This window comes from Physcomitrium patens, chromosome 14 (assembly GCF_059467195.1).
Source record: "Physcomitrium patens ecotype Gransden chromosome 14, ASM5946719v1, whole genome shotgun sequence".
NCBI lineage: Eukaryota > Viridiplantae > Streptophyta > Bryopsida > Funariales > Funariaceae > Physcomitrium > Physcomitrium patens.
The window spans coordinates 17,427,973-17,453,962 of NC_143423.1; the positions used below are offsets into that span (position 1 = coordinate 17,427,973).

Below are 25,990 nucleotides of genomic sequence, written 5' to 3' on the forward strand. Positions count from 1 at the left end.
CCATGGTGGCCAAGAACTAAATGATCATCATGAGGCAAGTCTGCGAGATTCTTTTTTTTCCAAGTGGCAAAGCTCTTGCCCATAATTAAACGAAATGAGTGATTTCTTGAGCACTGATGTCCAGGGGGGTATGATCGATACACATCTTTCCAGAGTACTGCGCACTTACTGGGACACTACAATGTATTGAGGCTTTGGAGCTGTAGAGCTTTTGACCTTTGGAACATGGTAGATTCTGTTCGACTTCGTCATCGCACGAACACAGCATTCCTGGATTCTGTTCTGCACGCATGAAACCTTTCTTGACTGTGTTCATCACATACTCCTTAAAGATAACAGTCATCGTAAAGCATGGACTCATAAGTATCTTGACGCCTGTATTTCTCGACATGAGTAGAACAAAAGTTACTGAAGAGATGTTCTTTGATCCTTCTTTCCAGTTCGTTAAATTAGCTTTCTGGTTCCCTTCATTCTTGGAGCTGATGGACGCAACTAAAAAGACTTAACAGCAAGCGAGATAAAAAAGAGAGATAGTGAAATTTCAAATTGAAAGATCTGAAGCTCAAGAAGTAGCAATTGTTCACTTCATGCAGGCACGAAACAGAGAAGTGTGAAATCGGGAAGGACAGTGAGGTTAGAGCTTTGCAACGGATGCTTGAAGCAAAACACATTCAGTTCACGAGAAATGAAAGCCACAATTGAACGGTTCAAATTTGATAGCAAGTAAGTCGACGCGAAGCTGGTAGTAAAATAGACAGGAAGGGACAAGTCGTTGCAAGAAGACCATGATTCATTCTTCAAAACCAGGTATATAGGTGAGAAACCTCCTGTTGATTCCGAATCGCTAAATTTGCTAAGAGAAGACACATGATGCCAATATCGTTGTTGAGAGTTATGTATATGGCAGGAGAAATCTGGCTATGATCATTCACAGAAACGTAGCAGCGGGATTACACTTGCCAATGGGCCGATTCAAATTGTTGCTCTCAACTCCGAATGGATTTGAACTGAGGTATGAAGCCTTTAAACAGGTATGAGGCACCACATATTTGTTGCGCATAGCGTATGCTTTACATATTCTAGCATAGTAGTCGACGTCAGACACTTGCTCCTTGTTAACGAAGATTGTAAATGTTGAGCCTACATCTTCTCCATTGCACAGTGAATCTGATGGCAACATTTCTGTAAAACTTCAGTGGCCCAACAGCGTATATGTAACAAGAATGCGATGGGTGAGGCAGAGATCGAAGTGGCCAAGGCCAACGTTGACTCAGAGGTCAGCAGAAGAAGTACGACTTACCTTTGGAGGAATACCCTTGTAGCTACTGACGTGGCTGGCGTGGATGATGACGATAACGAGGTGGAAGATGAAATGAAACTGGCTGCTTCAAAAGCAGAAGTTGGTATCAACAACACTCTTGCACAATTTCTTCTTCCTCTTCGTGGAGTGCGACTTCAGTACTGTAGGGTACAAAGTTAGTCATCATTTTTATAGAAAGACGTATCGGCTTTCACCAGTGGAAAATTTCCGTTGACCAAAGCTAGCATGCCTTGTGTGAATCTCAAACAGGGTCAGGAAATGGCAGAGTAAATGATTTGTTCATGATATTGTTAACATGCTCAGCATATTCAACACAACCCATGGTAGGTAATATGACGGCTTGTATGATAGCTTAACCAGATATTCAAGGGTCGTTAACCCTTCGTCCTACTCCCACAGCAGCTGTTCTAAAAATCACAAAAACTGAAAAGCCTGCCTGGACATTCCCTCTTGAATTTGTTCCTAAATCTAATAACATATCCGATATTGAGCCAGTTTTAACGTTGAAGTTCTCAATGATAGAGACCTTCTGCTCCATTCCAATGTTACAAGTAGAAACATCTCAATTTGAAGGCTAAAATTGCACTTAGATATGAGCATGGCGACCAGCACCACTTTTCTCCTGCCCTCCTCTTTGTACAAGGTCCGACTATGATGCGCGTGAAAAGATTGATGGGACACCACTGCAACGCCGAAGCCCACGCGCAAGGGATGCCAACAATAATGCCTACAGAATCGGAAACTTCCAGACATCCTTCGGTACCCATTCCTTCCTCTTCATCTAGATTCGGCGTTACAAGCAAATCTAAACGCTTGCTCAATTAAGGGATTCATAGCTTTCTTGAATGCTGAATCAAACTCAGATTCAGAAAAGAGGGCTGCACGAACTCTAGCTGCTTGCGCTATCTCCATTCTCTCATTAGCTGGCAGTGTAACCACATGGCACATAGCATCTGCAAACTCAGAGACGCTACTGGCAAGAAACCCTGTCCGGTGTCCACCTTCATTGACCACAATATCCAGTTTTGGGCCTGCCGAATTGTGCGCTGAGGAAAACACTATCAACGTCAGAACGGTTACCCCATCACATTAAGCAGTATAAGTCCGCACATAGCGTTAAGAAAATATGCCGAGAAATTTGCAACTATACAGGTCCTACGATGCAGAGAATCGTCACAAGAGTTGGTATGTATGTACTGTCCTTACCAATGGGAACGGCTCCCGCAGCCATATACTCCACCACAACGATGCCAAAGTGTTCATCAGTCATGGTGTGCAGACCTGCTATTGCACCCCCGAGCAACTTCACCAGTTCGCTGAATTCCAACCAATAATGCATCATTCATCCCATTTGTGAGCTGTAGAATGACAAAATATATATCCTACCATGTATATCTGGCTGAAAAAAAAACCAATGATAAAAAAATTGCAGATTTAATGGATTGAAAATATATTCTATGTAGTGAGCCGTGTCAAAACCGATCTCTCTAAACTGCGTTGCATATTATTTCCTGAGCAAGTCGTTGATATGACGAAATTAACTAGGAAACCAGAAGACAAGTACCCCGTTTGCTTCATAAAACTTACGAGTAGTGCACATTGAGGCAAAAATCAACGTTCTGCTCCAAGCCTAGATCTTGACATCTCTGTTTCAAGGAATCCACCCTATTTTCATCTTCCTGATTTCGACAGCTTCCAACCAGCTTCAAACGCGCCTCCATATTCTGAAGAGAAAGCTGTTCGAGTGCCAACGCAAATGCTTCCAGCTGTAAGTCATGTGCCTGCACGATGTTTACCGTATACCGCATCAACAGCCGCGAGGTTGCTCCAGAAAAATTGTAACAATCAAATTCGAGGTAGGAGCAGGCTTGTAACTTTATTGTGTTTCAGGTTTCACATCGTGCGAATACTTTCAAGCTTATACTGCTAAAACACCTCATAGTTGAAAAAAACATGAGAAATACACCATGAGACATACTGCCCACCTTTTCTGGACGGAATTGAGCGACAGATATGATATATTGCTTCTGTGGTAATCGCTCCAGAGGAAGTGCCTGCTAACCCAAAGAGTACCAACAGTCAACAGTATGCAAGCCAATGCGCACATTGCTCTCGATCACCTACACCATTTCGTTGAAGTACTTGTGGTTTTGCATTGGCAGAAACCACACTAGTCAGATATCCAGCTTTCAAAATACCTCTCGAACTCCGAAGATATATTGTGATGGTAACCAAAACAAACAATCTGTAATTTCGCGTGGATGACTTACGGTTCAAAGATAGAAGCTAGCCAACACACTGCCGAGCCAAAGCAATGGAGCAAGAACAATTGCCATGAAGAAAACTGAAATAGAAGGCTGACGAGGTACCTGGAGTGTAAGAGTATCACACGGTGGGTATACCAAGACAGTACGATTAGGTATTCTCCAGATTGCATTGATATGAGCTCGAGTCCACGATGAATTTACCATTGCTAAGTGTGCACATCGACCTGCCAGTCCGTAAAGCTGCGCCAATGCTCTATAGTACCACACCTTCGCCATAGATAACAAAAAGCTGCAGATTCAAGCATAGGATGAATCACATTTTTGAAGCAATTTTCGACAAATGTGCACCATATTAATTCAGAACTTTGCATACCCTAACCCCAAATTCTAACCCATGCCAAATGAAGCAGATGAGAGACGTAAGCAGGTATATCATAGTGAACTAACCTGCGTGAAATCCGGATATCATTGTTGTAAAGAGCTGTCCGATCACGAACTCGATTTAGCATATCCGTGCTGATAGTCGGATAGTGTGTATAACATACTACTAGAGATCCCGCAGCTCGTGCAAATACGTAAGTAAAAGCATAGCCGCTTGTATCCAAAAATATTAATGGAGTTACTTTGCTCAATGCTTCCCATGCCAGTACCATAGAGCCCAAGCTTTGACCTATGATAGTGAAACGAGGATATGTCTTAGATTCCACCCACTTCCTCTTGTCCAATTTCACCACCTATGATAACACTCCGTCAGTTCGTCTGTGTCAAGCAGAAAATCTTTCTTATGGCTATCGAGAGAGATGTGCACATACATGTGAGACATACAGCATCAAATATGTAAGCAACAGAAATTTTAATTCAAAATACTTGCTAGTCACATGAAAATTCATTGCAACAGCAGCAAAAAGAGTCTGAGATGCCACAGAATTTCGTGGCTCTTCTGTCATCCAAATTTTAAATCATAGGTTGTCTGAACAATTATTAGACTCTCGCCATTCTCATCGAGGAATGAAAAAACAGGAAATCCATCTGAAGTTCGCTATAGAATATCCCCCAAATATATATACGCACATACACACACACACACACAAACACGCACACACGCACATGTAAAAGACGAAGAAGAATAAGATATTCCGTAGCCGAAAATGTCCACACAATAAACCAGAAAACCCTATCAAAACCCTGAGGAACTAAAGATAGAGAAAATTAAAATAACATAGTAGTACCAGAGGAGCCTTAACGAGTCTGACGCCGAAGCGATCCAGGGCGCGCGCAGCCAGTGACTCAGGCGTGGCCGAATCGCCTGTATACACAACAATGTCCAGAGCCGGCGCCATCTCCTGGACTGCTCTGGCGGCACACCACAACACGCGCTCTCCTCCGCCTCCATCATTCGTGTAAGGGTGGAAAAACGCTACCACGGGCTTGACGCTCCTCCTGGCACGCAACACAGTCTTCAAGAAAACCACAGCACAGAGCAAGGCCGCTCCGAAAAGTGCTGACGGCAGCAAGCGAAGAAGCTGCATTTCGGATCCCAAACCTCCCAAACTCTCTTCGACTTTGTCTTCGTCGACTTTGAACTTCTTCCGAGTTCACAACGACAGCCTGGCCACTCTTAGGTTGCCCCTCGATGGCTATTTTTTCCAAGTCCTGTTGCATTTTACTAAAAGGCGCGACCACAAGAAAAGGAAATTTTGCATCAAATCCGATGCCCCATGCAAGTATGTACTGTAGATCGGAAACCTACTTTCGATCAAATTTATATCGAACTTATATTTCATTCCGGTGCTACAAATTCCACTGTAAATAGCTACGTTTCCAGCTAAACTTCTGCTCATTGATTCGCATTAAAGTATTACCCTACATGGCGATAAACAAAATTCATTTTATCAGTCTTATTGATAAGAAAGTGAAGCGTAAAAAGTAGAAGTGAAAAAAATGATGTGACCAGGTTTAGGGCTATCTTGAGACCTTACAGTACAATAAGGGGAATCCATCATCAGCTCAAATGTCATGTTATCATGAGTCAGAACCCCTAACAAAAACCTAAAATTGCACAAAACACCAAAAAATATGCAAATGCATATGCTGCTCAAAAGTAAGCTATGCACGTTATCTAAAAATAAATGGATACAGTTAAGTGTCGACCATTCAATAATCATAAAAGCATGAATAATATGGAATTCAATGGTAAAGAAAGAAAAACAGAAGCAAAAGCTCGAGTCTTATAAAGTTCAAATTCTACAATCAGGGAGGTAAAAGAATCATGGATTCCTGGGAGGAAAATGAAGTAACAACTACTTCAGCACAGAAATAAAACACAATTACCAATTTTGGGGATTGCAAATGAGTCTAAGGGAAATGTCCAAAAACATTTGACTTTAAAATTAGAAAGTTTCAAGGATAGACATGAAAATGAAAAGTCTAAATAACACAAAGAAAAATAAAAATCATGATTTTGTTATTTTTATAAGATTAGCTTAGAATTTAAATCTTATTCATACTATAAGATTAAAATATTTGGTTTAGGATATACATGTGTTTATATTGCTTAATTGCAATTCTATTTAATTATTTCAAATTTAATTGTAATCTATCTAAATCCTAAAATCTACTTCATGGTAATAAATTAGTTAATTTTACATTTGATTCTATTCATACTTTTTAAATAAAATAATTATTTCAAAGAATAATATTTTTTCATTGGAATATTATTATAAATAATTCAAATTTTGACCTTGTGTACAATATACAATAAAATAAATTAATTAAAGTAGATCCTTATTTACATAATGATAATAAATAATAAGTTCAAAATATGGTTTTTAATTTTTTTTTTGTTTTATTTTTATTTTAACATTGAATTAGACATTTGTTAAATTAAAAATTTAAGTCATATTTAATTTTGATTACTTTATTGTAATTTTATTTCTAATTTTTGAACATAGGTTTTTATTCAAACCTAAGATTTAATTATAATTTTAATATTTAAGATAAGAATAGTTATTATTTAATTTTTAATAGTATATATACATTTAGAATTTGATTTAAGTATGTATATATATATATATATATATATATATTGGTCTTTTGGTTTTAGATTTTTTTAGCTAAAGGTCTATTCTTAATTGCACATTTTTATTTATTATTTATCATCTATTTATTATAATCTTTTATCAATTTTAGATTGATTTTAATTTAAAAAAAAATTATTTTTTGTTTTTTTATTATATAACTAATTTTCTTATTTGGTTTCTATAGTATAGATGGTTCATACAAACCTATTTATATATACCTAATATACTTAGAGACAAGACTTACATTTATTTAATTCAATGGCTTTTTTATATTCTAATCTTTATTTAAGATAATGCTTGAACTATGATTCCTTCCTTTCATTAAATTATCTTAAGCTTGTTGATGATAATTCCTTTGCAAGAAACTCAAGGGAATTACTTTTTTAAGTTGCTTATATACATTTGAGGGGTGATTGCCTCAACAATTCCTATAAATAATTCTATTTTCTATCCAATAACTACTAGGTTGGTATCTTTTGCTACAAACGTAATGTACTTCCTGTCTTTGTCTTGGTTAACTTTTTAAACCTTAATTAAGATAATCATGGTTTTGTAGATGATAATTAGACCTTACATTGACTTGGTTCCTATCAGAGGGGACATAAGATTGTTGTCTTCTAAAATTTTATTAGTAACCTTAAGGTGTTGAACAAAATTGAGTAATATGCCTCAATTGACCACATTGAATACACTACAGTCTTGTGGTGTGCCTATCTAATTCTATGGAAGGTGGAGCTTGATTAAAATTCTAATTCTAAATTAATAATATCATATGTTTTTGCATTGACTATATTTATTGTATAAGTTCATTTTGGAATTTCTTTTGACTTTAAAAGACTTTGTTTTTGAATTCTTCCTTCTACCTATTTCTATCTTATGGATATGTGTGTTTTGAAAATTTAGGTAGTCATTTAACCTCTAAAGTTGAATAATCATGGTTCATTGAATAAAAACTATTATCAATCAATCTATGACCATTTCTTTGAGAGCTTTTAGGTTATAAGAGTGTGCTTGGGATTTTTGACCTCTTTATTTTTGGAATTTAAGTTTAGAATTTTAGATTTAGGATTTAGAATTTAGGATTTAGAGTTTAGGGTTCAAGGTTACAAGGGCATTTCCAATTTTTGAGCATCAATATTTTAAGATTTTGACTTGACCTACCTCCTCCCTTCCATTTATGGTTTCTAAGATTTCAATGGAATAACTATTTTCCTATACATATTCATAATTTGGAAGCTATAGCTACTTTGACTTGGACTTTAAGGTTTTGACTTTTGTCATATGAAGGTTTTTTAAATTTTTAAAATGTCCATTGGATTCATTTATAGGTCACCAATTCTAAATATGTACTTGAAGTTTTCAAAAAGTGCATACATTTGTAGATATTGATTGTTTGACCATTTTGACTTTTGAATTGATTTTATATATAAATAAGAATTTTGAAGTTTTGATTTGACCTATCCTCTTATTTTAAGTAACTAAGAATCTAGTGATGGACTTGAAATCCTATAGATGTTTTTTCGTTTTGAAATATAAGGCATTTGACTTGATACAATTTTCTATTGATATTTTTTGTACTTTATTTTTTTATATTTTGATTTGATCTACCTCCCTATTTGTGATGCTTTTGATTCTAATGCGTTGTTTGAAATCTTAAACAAGTTTATAGCTTGGGAGATATGAAGTTTTTAAAATCACCAAATTTATATTTGATTAATATATGGAATTAATATATATATATATATATATATACATACATAGAGGCTTTTGGATACTATAATAATATACTAAATAGAATATATAGGTATATATCTTTTTTTGTTTCAAAATATTATATTTATATAATTTTTTTAAAATACTAGGATTTAGATTTTAGAGTTTAGATTTTAGAGTTTTAGGGTTTAGGATTTAGAGTTACATGTGTATTCTCAAAAAAATGGCATAATTTTTTTGGAATTTTGAGTTGAACAATCTCCCTATTTTTAAGGGTTGTAGTTTCAATGATACAATTATCTTTACTTATGCTTCTTTTATTTAGTAGATATAGATACTTTGACTTTTAGATGTAGAATTGATATTTTTATTAGTAAGGAATTTCAATATTTTGAGAAGACCTACCTCTTTCTTTTGGAATGTTATAAATCTAATGATGTATTTAATTTTTTCAAAGAATGAATAATTTGGATGATGTAGAGGTTTTAAAAATGAATTTTAGGACTGATAAATTCTTATATTTTTATAATTTTGAATTGACTTATCTTTCTATTATCAAGAATTGTGATTCCAATGGAATAAAAATATTTACTTATGCTATTTCGATTTAGAAGATATGAAGGATTTGACTTTTTAGGATTTAGAGTTAATTTTGGAATCATAGGGTTTAGGATTTAGAATTTTAGGATTTAAGGTTTAAGGTTACAAGAAAATCCTATTGATTTTTGATCTTCAATTTGTTAGGATTTTATTCTATTTTTTTCTAACTTGAGACTTTGCCATAACATATATGCTTATAAAGACCTATACAAATGCTTCAAATTCTCAAAATTTTATGTTAAATTTTTTGGAATTTAGGATTTAAAAATCCTAATCAAGGTTTATGGATTTATAATTTGTAAGCATTTAAGATGCACTAGAGTTTATAGAGGTGTTATATATGACATATCCATGATGTAAAGAATACTAAAGTAAATAATAAAAAGAAAAAAAAAGAAAAGATAAGGCAAAGAGGCAAAAAAATATAAATGATAAGGATTAATAAAGAAGATCAAAGAAGAAAAATCCGAAATTGTACAGAAAAAAAAAAGGATGTTATAGATCTAGTAAGATGAGTATAAAAGAGTTGCTTAGAGAGCTCTTATTACTTCCCATTGTGATTTAGGATATTATTACTTCCCATTGTGGATGACATGTTGCTTGTTCTCTTCTATGACTTACATGTAATATATCTTTTTGCACTTGGTACCAATCTTTGTAGCCACAATTGCTTTAAACTGCACTTGGCATATAAAGAATGCCATGCCAATCAAATAGAACTGCTACTGCAAGAAAATAGGTTCTATGACAAAAGTACTACAAATCCTAAAATAGAGCCATAGAGAGGACAAGTACAATACTCATACTTTGAGTGTGTGATTTCAAAAAAAAAAAGAATAATAGGCATAGTATTCATACTCTGAGTGTGTAATTTTGAGAAATAAAGAACAACAAGCATCCACAAAATCCCAATTGCTAGCCTATTTATTTGCCTCCATCTATCTTCTTCTCTCTTTCTATACAAATCATTCACTCAACTTCAAAAATCTTTACACTTTGCTTACTAGATTTTCAAAGTCATCATAGATGTTGCTTTGGATTGATGAGAGCATCCATTTCCATCAATATAATAGGAAATGGTAACATTAAAGATGTATAAGAAAGAAGGTATAAATGAAAATTCTACTGAGATGGAAAAAATAAGATATAAGAAGAGAGAAGGGGGGGCATGCAAGAGGGAGATGGCAATTACGATTAATTATAGTTTGACACCAGAGTGAGAGAGAGAGAGAGAGAGAGAGAGAGAGAGAGATTGTGTATTGGAATAGTTTATAGTTTGGATTTAGATTATCCAAGGAAATCTCACCCCTTTCTTTCCCTCTTTTTCCATCTATCTCTCCTTCCTTTTTTTTCTTTCCTTTCGATTTACAGGGTTGGATTGCATACAAGCACTGAATATTTATTGCTTATTTGTCATTGTGTGGAAGGAAAGAGGGAGTGTGAGAGGGTCAGACTGTATACATGTACTAAGTGTTTGTTTCTTGTCTGTTGTCATGTAGAGGTAGAAGGAAAGAGGGAGTTTGAGAGGGTCAGACTGGATACATGTACTAAGTGTTTGTTTCTTGTCTGTTGTCATGTAGAGGTGGAAGGAGGGAAGGAGGGAGGGAAGAGTGCTCTCCTTTGTGTAATCAAATATATAGTCGATCTTTTCTTGGTGAGAGAGTTGTAGAAAAATCTCGAAAAAGAAGCTAGAATAATTATTCTTAAAATTGAAAGTTTATTTTTTGCCATAATAAAATACTATCATATCACAAACTAACATTGCTTCTTCACATGAGTGGTACTTGCCAAGAGGGAGATTTTATCAAGTCTTGGGCACTTACATATAAAGAATGAATTTGATACAGTAATGATATTACTGCCATTGAACTCTTATATATTCTTTGTTTGATGCATCATGTGCAAGAATAAAATCTCTTGACAAAGTTGGTTGCCATGCAGAGATGGATCTTTTTTTCTAGCCATATTTGATAGTAATAATTGAATAATAAAAAAACCATGACTATAGTTCTATCTGTGCTTATCAAAGTCAAACAAAAGACTTTACAAACTTGATTGAACAAATCTTAAACTTAGTAAAAATTAAGCTACCAAGTAAATATCTACTAAATCTAGGACAAGTAATAGGTTTACAAAAACCAGGTTCAAAAGAACTACTTCAAATAAGCAGGAGTTTTGAATAAAATGATTCACAACTTATTCAAAAAATAAATTGAAGGTAATAAAATGATCAATTGCATCAAATCAAGATAGATCTTTCAATAAAGAATATGTAAAGAAGGCATTAATTTAATCATTTTAAATCAATTAATCTAGATATTTTTAGACTCACCTATGTCTCTTTTTCTTTTCTTCTAACTGTAGTCCCATCTTTTTCTTGTTTCTTACTCATTGCGCTTTTGTTCTTTGTATCTTCTTTCTATGTCTTGTTCTCTAAGTCAAGTTTATTCAGTGTCATAATTCGACGCAATATCTCAAGACTTGGAAAGCCTTGATCAAGACTTATTTTTATCTCTACTCTTATCTCTTTTTTTATCTTCAATATGATTAATAGACTTTTCTTTACCTATATGAAGATCATCTGTCAAATCACTATTAGCATTCAAATCACATATTTTGTAAAGTTCATCTACTAGTATTTTATAAGTTGATCATTTTTGTGCATCAACAACTGAGCTTATTATAGTTAGTACTTGCTCAACAAAAACAACTTCATTTGCCATGGTTCTGATAAGCCCTCCTTGCAACATATTAGCCCATATTAAAAAGATATCTTTTCATGAGTAATTACTTCTAAATAATATCAACATCAAGAGTGCAACCTTGTTAATATTGTAGGGATGGAGATCTTTGAAAAATAAGATAAAAATTCTTTTACTTACATGTGCTTTGATAGAAATATTCTAAGATTTTTTGATCAACACAAAAGACTTGAAGTACCTTCCAACTTCAATGTAATAACCTTTTTGTTGTTTGCATAACTCTGCAAGGACCTTGCAAATTACTTAAACATCACTCAAAATACTTTCCACTACCTATCACATAATAGAACTTTAAACTTTTGAGCCACATCATAAACTACTCCACACGTGATAACTTCATTTTTTAAATGCATACAGAACGTGCTTTGTAAGCTATAATAAAATAATAATAATAATAATAATAATAAACTAATTTATATTATTTCTTTCTTGATTAATGCAAAAAATGAAGATTCTTAATCTTATCTCAAAATATTAATTGTAGGCAGCAACACACAAAATAGAGCTCTATCAATTCTAACAATATTCCAATATGAGCATACCATCAAGTAATTTGATTCATTATATTTAAATAATGTAGACTTCACTTAGCATCACAATTTACCACTATTGCAGTATATATGAATACGTAACTATGAACATCAATAAAATTAAATTACGCATGTCCTTATCATTTATAAGGTTCCAAACAACTTGCATTAGTTATGAAGGAATAGCAAGTACCTTCACATAGCTTATAATAAACTTGTGAGGATGTTCTCTATGACAAATAAATTCCATTTTCTTCAGCAGATGATGCTTTGTCATAATCAAGTTGGTTTTCAATCCTCCATATTTTTGTAAATTAAAATATTTTTTTAGCATGAATAAAGTACACTCCAATACTTGTATATTTTTACAACATTAAATCTTTATATTGAATCCTTGACATGTCTCATATTATAGAAAATGCAAGTGAAGGTAGTCAATACATAAAAAGAATAGAAAAAGGAGATATTACATGTGAAGATAACTTTAAAAATTTAAGGGGCAAATTTCTCCATTTTTTCTCTATATGATTAAATACTTGGAAGACTTTGTGAATTTTGTAAAGACTTTCTTTAAGTTTAGGAGTAATTAGCTAATTACACAACTCACTACCACCCTTTGTAATTAGACAAGAGTAAGTTGAGCCATACTGAGAAAAATGAGCAATAAAACAAACATCTATGATTTCATAAATTACCTAAATCTCATAATGAGCAATTACAAATAATAATCATGTATAATTAGTGGCTAGCTGTTTGGACTTGAAAAATATATTTTGAATTGAAAAAATGATGATAAAGCTAAAAAAAATCCATTATACAAGAATAATAAGTTTTGACTTAAATCTATTTTATGCATATATAAAATTAGAATTTGCATTAGATACACATTTGTAAAAATTGAGCATCTTGAAATTAGTTATCAAAAATAATTAGAATATTTCTTTATCTTAATATTAAATCATGTAAAAGATTTTTTGCAATAAAATTATTGAAACAAACATGCCCTATTGCCATCACTATTTCAGGCCTGTGAATGTATATATAAGAGTTAATTCCATTATCTACAGATAGATATAGAAAAAATACTTATAATTCATGAACATCACCAAAGATACTTGAAAATAATAATAATAATAATAATAATTTGAATTACAAGAGCAGTGAAAATACGTTAAAAGAAAAGAGCTTCATCATCTCCTAAAAACCTAGAGATAGAATACAATACTAAGAACCAGGTTTTAGGGTTTAGGAGATGTTTACTTAAGATCGAAAACTCCTTGTTTTGATCTCTAGATTTTCGATCTTAAGCAAACATCACATGATTGTACAAAATCTTTAACTGCCTTCCACATTTGAGGCCACCAAAAATTCCTAGATATCAGCTCTAAAGTCTTATTATATCCAAAATGTCCTGCTGCTGGGAAGTCGTGACGAGCTTAAAGAACACATAAACGTGCTTCTCCTTCTGGAACATATAGACGTCCTTCGAAATAGAGTAGGTTGTTCTTGAATTCAAATTTAGAAGGATCATGAGATTTAGAAGAATTATTCTTGATATCATGAACAAGAGGGTCTGAAGACATACTTAACTAGACTTGCTTAAGAAAAGTTAAATCAATAGTCAATGTTGATTTTGTTGCTCGAAGATGAAATTGCTTCGGCTTCAAGAGAACCGTTCTTTATTTCTCAAAAGCTACATCTCATTCTTTTGGTGCAAGATAAGAATGTCTAGATAAGGCATCGGACAAACCTTGTTGTTTTCCTGGCCGATAAGTGATGATGAACTCGAATCTTGATAAAGACATGCTCTAACGACCTTGGCGACGATTTAATACGCGTGCTGACATAAAATATTTGAGGTTCTTGTGATCCATATATACGGTGACTGGACTGGAAGCGCCTTCTAGATAATGATGTTATTTTTGAAAAGAATCCACAATTGTAAGAAGTTCTTTATCGTGGATCTCATAATTGATTTCTGCTGCTGAGAATTTTCTTGAATGAAAGGCTACTGGATGAAGTTTGTCATTTGTTCCCATTTGTGATAAAATCGCACCCAGAGCAAAGTTTGATGCATCTGTTTCCATAAAGAATGCTTTGGAAAAATCAACACAATACAACATTGATGCAAAAACAAACGCTGTCTTCAAAGATTCAAAAGCAACTTTCGCTTCTTGATTCCATTGGAGTTTGTCTTTATAAGTCAAACATGTAAGTGGAGTTGTAACTCGAGAAAAGTCTTTGATGAAGATCCGATAGTAGTTGGCAAATCCCAAAAAATATTGGACATCTCTTACCATTTTTGGGATCTTCCAATCTATAATAGTTTGAACTTTTTTAGGATCTATCATAAGTCCATCATTTGAAATGATATAACCTAAGAAATTGACTTGATTAGTGTGGAACACACACTTTTCTATCTTGGCATAGAGTCCTGCATCTCTTAATTTTTGTAACACATGACGAACATGAAGTTCATGTTCTTCTGGATTCTTAGAATAGACCAAGATGTCGTCTAGATAATAAACCACAAAATCGTCCAAAAACTCTCAAAAAATATCATTCATTAGATGTTGAAAAGCTATTAGTGTATTTGTAAGTCCAAAAGGCATGACGTTGTATTCAAAATGTTTATACCTAGTTCGAAACGCAGTCTTCCATTCATCTCCTTCTTTGATGCGTACTAGATTGTATGCTCCCCGAAGATCTATTTTTGTATAGATCTTAGCTTCATTCAGCTAATCAAGAAGTCCAGATATTAAAGGTAGTGGATACTTGTTCTTGATGGTAATCTTGTTGAGTCCTCAATAATCAACACACATCCACAATGATCCATCTTTTTTCTTCACAAATAGAATTGGAGCTCATGTTGGAGTTTTAGAATGGCGTATGAAATTCTTGGCTAGATTTTCTTCAATATACTCCTTGAGTTCAGCCAACTCATTTTGTGATAAACTGTAGATTGGTCCAAATGGCGGTTGTGCTCCTTCTTGAAGGTCAATTGAACAATCATAGGGATGATGTTCCGGAAGTGTATCCGCATTCTTTTTTTCAAATACATCTTAAAATCTTGATATTGGCTTGGAATGCCACTTGAAGTCTTTTCACCAGTAGAAACGGGTGTGGTATAAATAATATATGGTGATTCTTTCATAGCAGCATGCAAGAAAGCTTTTGTACCTATAAATATGGGTTTAACTGAACTGGACTTATGACTCTCTACTTGATTTATTACACTGTTAATAATACTTTTAGAGAAAGTAAGAGTTTGAGAAATCCTATCTATTTGAGGGTTGTATTTTTCTAACCATGATAAACCTAAAATAATTGGATTAGAGGGAGATCTAATGATATTAAATACTATAAAACTATTATGACCATTGATTATTACTTCTATAGGAAGATTTTTGTGAGTAATATCTCCAGAAGACAATGGACGACCATCTATGACTTCTACATGAACAGGTTTAGTTTTCTTTACTAAAGATATGCTATGTCTTTTAGTAAATTCTTCATCTAAAAAATACGCTGAGGCTCCTGAATCTAACAAGACAGAGACTTTGTAATGTTTAGGTTCTAAAATAACATTTAATGTAAAATAAGGAGAGGGCTTTGAGGAGAGAATAGGACCTTTACTAGATGTTGTGCAAGGTTCCAGCCGCACAGTCACTATTATAGCTGGACAAACTCGTTTTCTGACATATTGTCTTCTTTCATAGCCATACTCCTCATTTTGTAATTGCGTCATTTCTTTGGATAATTTTGAGTAGTGTGTTTTGGTTCTCCACAATATAAACATAATCCTTCTTAACGACGACGAGTCTTTTCTTGCGTAGTAAGAGGTTTGAAATGTACTGCATGAATTTGCATATCCTCTACTTCCGAATGTATGTGTTGAAGAGGTGTTGGTGTTGCCATTGAATTGTAGTAACGTTGGTCCACTTGTACGATTCTCAGATCGGGATTCAAAAAGGCGATTGTCGCACTTCACAACAAAGTCAATTGCTTGACTCAATGTTTGAGGATGAGATAAGTTGAGCATTAATTTTTTCACCTTATATTGTAATCCGTAGAAAAATTGGCTAATAAGTGCAACATCATTCCACTCGATATGAATTGCAAGTTGTCAAAATTATGAAGCATATAACGTTACTGATCGATTGCCTTGTCATAAAATACGGATCTTATTGGTTGCAACACGAATTACATCATGTTCTCCATACATGGATCGAAACTCCACCAAAAAAGCCTCTAGATTATCCAATATTGGATCTTGTCATTCAAGAAAAGATGAAATCCACAATAGTGCTAAACCTGAAAGAAGCATACCAATGAATCTAACTTGCGATCCTGGAGTTGGATAGCTTTTGGGTTGAAGTTCAATCACAAGTTGCACTTGATTGATAAATCCTTGAAACTTGGATCTGGTGCCATCAATCTTCTCGGATAGGGCAATTTTTGGTTCCCTAACATTTGAAGGGCGTTCCACCATAGGAGAAAGGACATGGTTTGGTGCAGATGTTGAAGCAGCTCCAATCATTTCTATATCTTCACTTCCTACCAATCTTATTGTTCTTTGTGGTAGTAAATTGAGTTGATGCATCGTAAGCATTAACTCCCTCAATTGCTCTTGCATTTGTGCCATTGCACTCTTCATTTCAACAAGTTCTACCATGATAACACTTAGAAGAGAGAAGATGTCTAATATCGCTCAAGACAAATAGAAGAGAGGACTTGAGAACAAAGAAAATACTAAGGACAATATCAATTCAGAAGAGGATAATCCGCAACTTCTAATATGCTTATATCTTATTAAAAAAAAGAGGTAATCCACTCTTAATCAAGATTAGACAAAGCTCTGATATTGTAGGTGTATTCTTGTCAATCTATCAAGGATAAGAACTCGATGAAAAAATAATTCAGACAAGTGAGCCTTCACTCAAAGAGAGGTAATAAAATATATATAAACAACGATATATATTGAAAGAGAAACTGGAATGGCTATTGCCAAAAGATAAGAAAACTAGAGACCCTTGAAACTAGATTGGAAGCAAGGAAAGAGTTGACAAGAGTGAAGAAACCTTTACTCTTGTCTCTATATATACTATCTAACTAAGGGCTACGTGGCGACGTTCTATAGGACCTCTAATATGTGTTGACTTTGTAGGACACATGCCTTGACTTACAAGGTAAGTTCTTCTACGTGTGGGCCACACAGTTAGCATGATCTTCAAGCTAACAATATGTGTGGCACATGGCCAACTTGTTGACCACGTTTTTAATCCAAAAAGTCAATTCAAGACACCTATGAAGTCAAAGCAGCGTCTATGAAGCTGTTAAGAAGCTTCCATATTAAATACTATAAGATTTACTTATTTTTACCTACTTTTACTTACTTCCACCTATTTGTATATGTAATTACTAGCTTACATGATTATGTCCCTGACAGACTCATTCTCTCTGCTGAACTACAATCAGATTTTAGCATTCAATCTTTCTTCTTCTCAAATAATACCAACCACATTTCCATTCCATAATTCACTTCACAATATTCAGAAACTCTCAATCCTCTTATTCAAAGAAAATAACAAACAAAAGAAAAGAGGTAGCACCAAGCTTACCCCGGCTCACAATTATCACAGTGATGGTACCTTAATTAACTTCTACAACTCTTATATACTTTCCTCTGATTCTCCAAATTCTAACCATAATTTTATAATTAACCACTTTTAATAATTAAATCACTCATCCGTTGTCGTATTACGTGCATTCTTGCTCGAGAACGCGTCGGGCGTCTGGCTGTAGAAGGTAGTATGGAGATTCATCAATAGTCAAGCAGTCTATCAGTTTTTGACTGCTGGAATATACACGACTGCAAGAATACACCGTAAATCTATACGGATGTCCTTCGACTGCTTGTCGAAGTCTTTTTTTGCCCCAGCCGGTAGGTCTCTAGACGTTACAGAGAACCCCGAATAACCCAAACTATTAATCTTCAATACCGCTTTGTACTTACGATCTTGTATCCATTGACTGTCTTATTAGATTAACCCAATAAATTTCATTCACTCCGCATACTCAATTCTATAGACACCTTTTTAACTCTTCATCACAGATGTAACTCGATTTCATAAAACAGTCAAGAGTAATCAAACCCACTTCATTAAAAATCCCAATTCACCATTACAACATTGACTTCAACAACGATTGCGTCAATCTTTCCAAAACCCTATGAAGAAGAAAAACCCAATTCTATGTCTTTCCTTCCCCGACCCGAAGCATGAAGCTAGCTCTTTCTAATCCTTCTCAAAAACTTTCCCGATCCGAAGCATGAAGCTAGCTCTCTCCAATCCTTCTCAAAAACTTCCCCCCAAAACTATATCTCTCCCCTAACCTTATCCTCTGAATTTCTTCAATCTTCCGTTTTAGATCCGGAATTGGCTCCCACCGTCAAGCTTGGATCTAAAATTGGCTCTCGCCGTCAGAGCTTTCTCCTCTATTTTTACCTTTAAGAAATCCATTTACCGAAAACAACGTTCCTTGAAATGGCACAGAGAATAGGTCAGCCTGAAACAGAATCGAAACCCCGTACTCGAGTTTACATTGAATTGCCCGACTAATTCAGGTTTCATATTGGATAAGAGTATAGTAGTAAGACTCGGATGTTCCCATAATTGGATCAAATTGGTCTTTTGCATCAGATTGGCTGAGGCCCGTAGTAAGACCTGGATTTTTCCGTAATTAAACTACATTGGGTTGCCCGGCCAATTCAAGTCTCATATTGGGTAAGAGGACCCGGATTGGATTCTCAAAATTGGATCCAATTGGCTCTTCAAACCAGGCTCACCCGTCGTGTGAATTGGTCCTTTCCCTTCTTGCTGACTCCGGTTATTGGAATCGAATGGAGCATTTCAGTATGCCCTGGCTGACTGTAACGGGGTGATTGAACCTGACCACTTAGTATTTGCACTGAAATTGGTCATCGCTCCCAATATTCGAGGTAACTCAACATTAATAAAAGTCCCCTTTCTTTATATTTTCAAGGTATACTTGTGTTACAACACGACATCCACCCCCTCTGAACCTGTGTATCCTCCGGTATGCACCAATTTACCCAATTGCTGTTTGATTCAGAATATATCTTCTACGTCTTTGTCCAGTTCGTCTTCGTCACCTTCATTATCCAAATCACTTTCATCTTCTTGCTGCGGAATCTTTATACCTTTATTAAGGTCTTCCATATTCATCTCTGCGTGTCTTCGTTTAAATATTTTTAGGATTTAGAGTTACAAGGGTGTCCCCGGTTTTCGGGCATCATTATTTTTGGATTTTGACTTGACCTACCCCTCCATTTATGGTGTCTAGAATGTCAATGGTATAATTCTTTTCCTATACAAGTTTATAGTTTGGAAGATTTAGCTACTTTGACTTGGAGTTTAGGATTTTGACTTTTGACATACAAGGCTTTTTGAAATTTTTGAAAAGTCCATTGGATTTGTTTGAGGGTTGCCAATTCTAAATATGGGCTTGAAGTTTTGAAAAGGTGCATATATTTGTAGGTATTAAGTGTTTGACTATTTTGACTTTTGAGTTGACTTTGCATATGAATAGGAATTTTGAAGTTTTGATTTGAGCTACCCCCCTATTTTAAGGGTCTAGGAATCTAGTGATGGTCTTGAAATCCTATACATGTTTTTCAATTTTGAGATATAAGGCGTTTGACTTGATACAATTTTCTGTTGACTTTTTTTATACTTTATTGTTTTGAATTTTTGATTTGACCTACCCCCCTATTTATCATGCTTCTGATTCCAATGGTATGTTTAAAATTTTCAGCAAGTTTATAGTTTAGGAGATATGAGATTTTCAAAATAGCAAAATTTGCCTTTCATTAATATATGAAAAAAATATTATAAAAATATGAAATAAATACATAGAGACTTTTGGACATTATAATAATATATTGGATAATTTATATAGGTAAATGTCTTTTTTTTTTTTGGAAAATATCATATTTATACTATATGTACATATGATTTAACTTTATATTATATGTGTTCTAAGCCTATGCAATGGATTGAACATGATTCCGCCAATTTGCACCATATTCTTGAATGAAGTGGCGAGCTCCTCCAACACGATCTTCATACACTCCATCCTTTTTCCAATATGCACCACTATTGGTCTTCTTTAACATCAAGCCATCTACACGTCTATCTACGACCCTACTATGAACAAACCAATGTGCATTGTGAAGAAATTCAAAGATGAGAGGACGAATACTTCGATCATCTTGCTCCCAACCATCGTAGAGGAATTGCCCCACTTGTATCAATGCTTGTTGACTTGCTTGGGCACTTCTCCACTCTCTTGCTTGTTGAAGTTGTCGCTCCATATGCTTGCCACTCCATCCTATTGCTTGTCTAGCAAATCTTAAGGCACTTTTGACTCGAATAGAAGGTGCATATGAATTTCTTCCATGAATCTCATTGGCCAACGTTGCTAAATGACTATGGCATATTTGAAAGAATCTTTGTAAAGATCCTTCTCGTATATCAAAATGACCTCCTATAGCTCTTTCTATGCCAGAATATTCAAAAAGGTCAAGATTACTACAAAATTTACGTCCATCTATTATTTTCTCTGTACGAACACTAAGCTCCAATCTCATGCCTAAAAGACAATTTCTTGATATATCTTCAGACATTCCTTCCCACTTTGCTAATAGGTCTCGCATTTGATTTAGTCTAATACGCATAGTACGAATTGTCCTAGGCATATCATCTAAACATTGCTTTTGTATGACAGCCAATATTGCATGGCATAACTCTTGATAGAGCTTGACTTTGACTATACGATTGTCTATCTTTGGCTTAAAAGATAATGATCCATATCCTTCTACATTGCACATTTCGTATACTTGATTTTCTATAATCCTTTGACTTTGTAATTGAGCATTACTAAACTTGAAGAGCATAATATTATTCTCTGGAAAATTGACTCCATAGTCATAGAGATTCTTACCAAGAGAAAAAGTATGATCCATTTCTGCATGGTAACGTTCTATGAAAAAATCTATCTTTGGCTCAGCAATAGGAATTTCCCACTTCATACCAAAAAATGAAACTCGACACAATTTTGCACCTAAGAGAAGAAGTGCCTGTGACATAGCAGAAATGGGAATATTGACCTGGTTTCTACTTAAAGTGAAACTGTTAGAATTAATTGTTAATGCTAAACCAAAATCAGTTTGTAAGACTTTTAAAAGTTGATTTTTAAAGTTTTCTCTCTCATCATGGTTATTTCCTGCAAAAACTTTGACAACTATAGGATCTGAAATAACATGTAACCAATCATGAAATTCTTCTAGATCTTTGACTATAATCCTTCGGTTAGCTGGACGAGCCATTATGCCAAATAAATTTGGCAAATCTATAGTCAACATGAGAAAACAAGCAGCATCAAGATCCATATACTTAGGATCATTGATCTCTTCACATGTATCTATATTAGTATTTGGTCCAAAAAGTGGTAGAAATCTCTCCAAAGGTGTACTTTCACAACTCTCAATAGACGAAGGAGGGAAGAGACGTCTAAGAGTGTTAGTATTTTGTCCTTCAACATTTTGAGCTTCTACACAAGGTCGAGTAAAGATGAACTTAGTTTTAGCCATGATGAACCAAAGATTGCAAAAAAAATCTAATGTGAAAAGAATTATTAAAAGATTAAGAAATTTGTAAATCAAAGGTCAAATGTCAAATTGTTATGGCAGCAATATCCTTTGACACTCAAACAATCGCTAGTTCTTTTTTTGATTTTTTTTCTTCAAAATTTGTTTTTAGCGTTTAGGGTTTAGGGTTTAGGGTTTAGGGTTACATGGGTATCCTAGAGGTTTAGGGTTTAGGGTTAAGGGTTTAGGGTTTAGGGTTTAGGGGTAAAGGGTTTAGGGTTTAGGGTTACAAGGGTGTCCCCGATTTTCGGGCATCATTATTTTTGGATTTTGACTTGACCTACCCCCCCATTTATGGTGTCTAGGATGTCAATGGTATAATTCTTTTCCTATACAAGTTTATAGTTTGGAAGATTTAGCTACTTTGACTTGGAGTTTAGGGTTTTGACTTTTGTCATACAAGGTTTTTTGGGGTTTAGGGTTTAGGGTTTAGGGTTTAGGGTTACATGGGTGTCCTAGAGGTTTTCCATCCTCAATATCTCTTTATATATCACAGCTTTTTCTGTTTTAAGATTTTGCCAAGGCTTAGAATCATCCCAAGACCTCTACAAATGTTTTTGTTTTTCAGAAAAATATGTTTCGTTTTCTGTAATTTAGGATTTGAAAACCCTAATTAGGGTCTCCACACCCTGATTACAGTTCTCACTTGCATATTTTTTCTCATCAAACAACTGTGTATGGAGTCTAAATACGTACAGAACACTGCTTACTCAAAGCAATCCCCCATAGATAAGTAGTTCACCTAGTCCAGGTCTAGAGAATCCTTCGGGCTTCTCGCCCCTATGTCTTTGCCCGCTCTCCACCTGCTGCACCACCGGCTCTCCTTCCATCAGGATCATCGTTGACGGAGTCAATATCAGCTCCATCTTCGACTTCTGCAAGACTCCCGCAGGCGACCAAGGTGCCTACCCCTGATGCATCCGTGAGTGCAGCCTTCGAGACTACGCCGCTTACTGCAGTGTCGCCTATACTCACATTACAGATTCTGCAAAATCAGACATCGACACGCTCGTTAATCACCCCGCACTCACGCCCATTTCTCAACCGACCCCAACAACAGAAAGTTCAGCGGCAGCGGGTATCGTGCGAGCCCGACCAGCATCGACCTAGGCAATCAATTCTACAATGCCGCACACCCTGCACTCCACTGGGCCGACCTCGAATGCTCCAACGACTGGCTCAGACCGTCACGTCCCCATGGTCCGTCGTAAGACAAGTCCTCGTACCTCGACGCTCGATCGTAGCTCCCCGGTGCACTGGCTCGAGGCAAACCTTCCTCACGCCTTGTGCTCCGATCTCTTGTCGTCGCTTCCTGTGCCTCCTGTGCTGCCGTAGGCATCCACCGCAGCTGCTCCGACGTATGCACCAAAAACCACACTCGACGATGCTAATTCTGCCCATCCTTGCACGGCTGCGTCCAAGTACCCAGCCAAATGCAGCCAATACTCAATACTTAAATGCACCCAAACTCGCACGCATCGCCTCTCCGAGAGCTCCCTTTTTCGAAACTCCCTACACGCTGTCCCCGAGTCCTCGTACCGCCGCGGATTGCAACGCCTAGCTTTCTCGCCCGGGTGGGCAAATGGGCCTTCCGTCCAATCATGGCTCCTCCCTCTCATACATCGCCTCACCTAGAATTCCAACATCCGGAACTCATTGCACCCGTACATGTCTATCACTACCCACGCCTCCTTGTCCTCATTGTTCGATGACACAAAATTATTGAACGACGCATCAAAAAATGTCTGTGATCCTAGCGACCAGGTCCCTCGGCCCCGAGCAGTGACGCCGATCCCAACTTCAACCCTCGCATGTCCGTTCGACTTGCTCCCTTCCTGCCTCCTCATAAAAGCTCCCTTCACCGCTCCCCGCCTCGATCCGCGACTCCTCGTTTGCCATCGAAAACCCCGAAAACTCACCCTTGGACATCGACAACCTCGGCGGGCTCCAAAAGAAATTGTTGAATGCGTGCAACCCTAAACCCGACCCCTAAAAGCTGTGGCTCCTCTGGTACACCCCACCCAACGCATCATCTCGAGGCGCCTCTGCATCGTGCATCGCCGCGGGTAAGAACGAGGTCCACCGCCGAGCAGCATGCTGCGCTTGCAAATCCTGCGACATAGGCATGTAGTCACCCATCGATTCATACAACGATGGCGACCACCAACTCCCCCGTCCACCGATGCCAGTCTCCTCGCTCCGCCGCTCATAAACGGTGACTTTTTTCCTCCCCCCACGAAACCCTAAACCTGCTGCATCTCCAAAACTGCCATTGTCTCTCTCGCAAGCCCCTGCTCCTCTTCACTCCACGTCTTTCTCCACCCCCTTCCCTCGGTTGCATCTCATTGGCCACACTTCCGTCTCTCCCAACCTCGAACTGCCCTCCGACCGCTCATTCTCCCCGTGCTTTGCAAGTAAACCTGAACGATGTGTTCGTTGAAACATGCGTCGCACTATCTTGCTCTTCTGTGAAGCCTGAGGCAGCCTTCGATCGAAAGACTAGGCGACCAGGTTTTGGACCAGCCCGTACAAGGGGAAAGAGTAATGAGAGTGGCATCCAGGGAACGGTGGCAGTATGGGATGGACGGCGCCCTTCATGTGCCTTTCTCCTGTGCGGGCGCATGTGCCCGGTTTTGGGTGTAAACCTGATCGTGACTGGGACCTCACAGGTGATATTCACTTCTATGAACCCGCATCTATGAATTCATAATTTCCACAGCATGGTTACCTGCTCGTGTGTTCGGCTCACAATTTTGTGCTTTGCCTCTTGTTTGAGTTGAGATAATTGTCAACTATCTACTTATAATGGTTCGGGTCCTTATGGAAATGGTAGTAGATAAGGGTGTTGGTTTGGGTGAAGGAAGATGAAGAAGTCGCCTCTTGATTATGACTCATGGCACCCAAGGTGGAAACTCTCTCTCAATCAACACACATAGATTCTTTGCGCGGAAATCGTACTTTTTTAAATGGAGGTGTAGTGGTGGCATTATTCAACTGGTATTGTTCTTCTGCAGCTGGAACTAAAGTGTATCTCTAAGCGTTTTCACTCTTGATATTGGAAGTGCAAATGGCATCCAGCAAGTGGGTTATTGCTACACAAGGGTGATATGGCGAGGGAGTTATGTTTCACAACTGTATTCACCTCATTCCCCTCCTGTTCACAACTGTCAAAACGGCCGGCTTTACTCAGTCTACGACTACTCCTGTGGCCAGTTTCGACGACCCAAGACAAACGCTTTGCAGCAGCCATCCCTTGTCATGACTTGAACCTCCACCGTGACAACGACGAGCGAGATGAACTGCGGAAAAGGAGGACTGCTCTCAACTGGGTGTCACACGCATGGTCGACCACTTCTCTCAGACTTCACTTGTGTCTTTTGCTTTTGACACTACAGTTCCAAGCTCCTTCATTAAACCTGATTTTAGCCATATGACCTCATATATATTTCTGCGTATTCCATCTTCCTCTCCGACTAACTGTAGGGTACTTAGGTTTAGGAATAAAAATCTAGATCATCTCTTGTTTGTAGGGTATACTTTGGACCTATAAATTGCCACTGGAAGCTTTCATTTCGAAGACTAAGACTATAAATTGTGTACCCTAAACCAAGGTATTCATCTATTGTGAGATCATCAGCTTTGGACATCACCATTTGCGACCAAGGTTTAGGAGCTTTGTGCAGCTGATATGGTTATGAGTGGATGGCTTGCAGACTTCGTAGTAATCTGCGTCTTCGATCTTAATGTTGTTGTTGTTGTTGAAGCTTAACCGCATTGCTCAAGCGTTTAGGGTATGACGAGCACCTGTGCTTCCAACATTGAAATGCATATTATAAAACGTGCGATAAGGAGGCGTCAGGATCCGGTCTGAGAAAATGTGGAGCAAATACGAAGGACTCACGCTCCGATAGACATTTCCCAATCCCCCACCCGTCCCTCCACCCTGCTCCGCAATTCACACCCAATTGGGCATTGCAGTGCCAATAG

The 25,990-nt window shown here is 36.5% G+C and overlaps 2 protein-coding genes and 1 long non-coding RNA gene across 7 annotated transcripts; 1 reads left to right on the forward strand and 2 right to left on the reverse strand.

The window, feature by feature from the left end:
* Positions 1-593: 593 nt before the first annotated feature.
* LOC149987890 (uncharacterized) lies at positions 594-1,606 on the forward strand. 5 transcript variants are annotated; one of them, XR_016506479.1, is made up of 3 exons: positions 594-807; positions 908-1,012; positions 1,197-1,606. It is a non-coding gene; the product is annotated as an uncharacterized LOC149987890 (long non-coding RNA). The 5 variants fall into 5 exon arrangements; XR_016506480.1 differs by having other exon boundaries at positions 600-815; XR_016506483.1 differs by having other exon boundaries at positions 670-807; positions 908-1,031; positions 1,197-1,456.
* On the reverse strand, positions 1,581-5,305 carry LOC112290918 (GDP-Man:Man(3)GlcNAc(2)-PP-Dol alpha-1,2-mannosyltransferase). Its single transcript, XM_024537755.3, has 7 exons — positions 4,818-5,305; positions 4,036-4,322; positions 3,691-3,877; positions 3,307-3,375; positions 2,909-3,102; positions 2,528-2,637; positions 1,581-2,367 (listed from the first exon to the last, which is right to left on the reverse strand). The coding sequence occupies exons 1-7, from the start codon at positions 5,115-5,117 to the stop codon at positions 2,099-2,101; spliced, it is 1,416 nt and encodes a 471-aa protein (XP_024393523.1). The 5' UTR covers positions 5,118-5,305; the 3' UTR covers positions 1,581-2,098.
* Positions 5,306-22,783: 17,478 nt separating this feature from the next.
* On the reverse strand, positions 22,784-23,675 carry LOC112291246 (uncharacterized). The gene is made up of 2 exons (XM_090255529.1): positions 23,285-23,675; positions 22,784-22,988 (listed from the first exon to the last, which is right to left on the reverse strand). The coding sequence occupies exons 1-2, from the start codon at positions 23,620-23,622 to the stop codon at positions 22,784-22,786; spliced, it is 543 nt and encodes a 180-aa protein (XP_090111655.1). The 5' UTR covers positions 23,623-23,675.
* Positions 23,676-25,990: the final 2,315 nt, after the last annotated feature.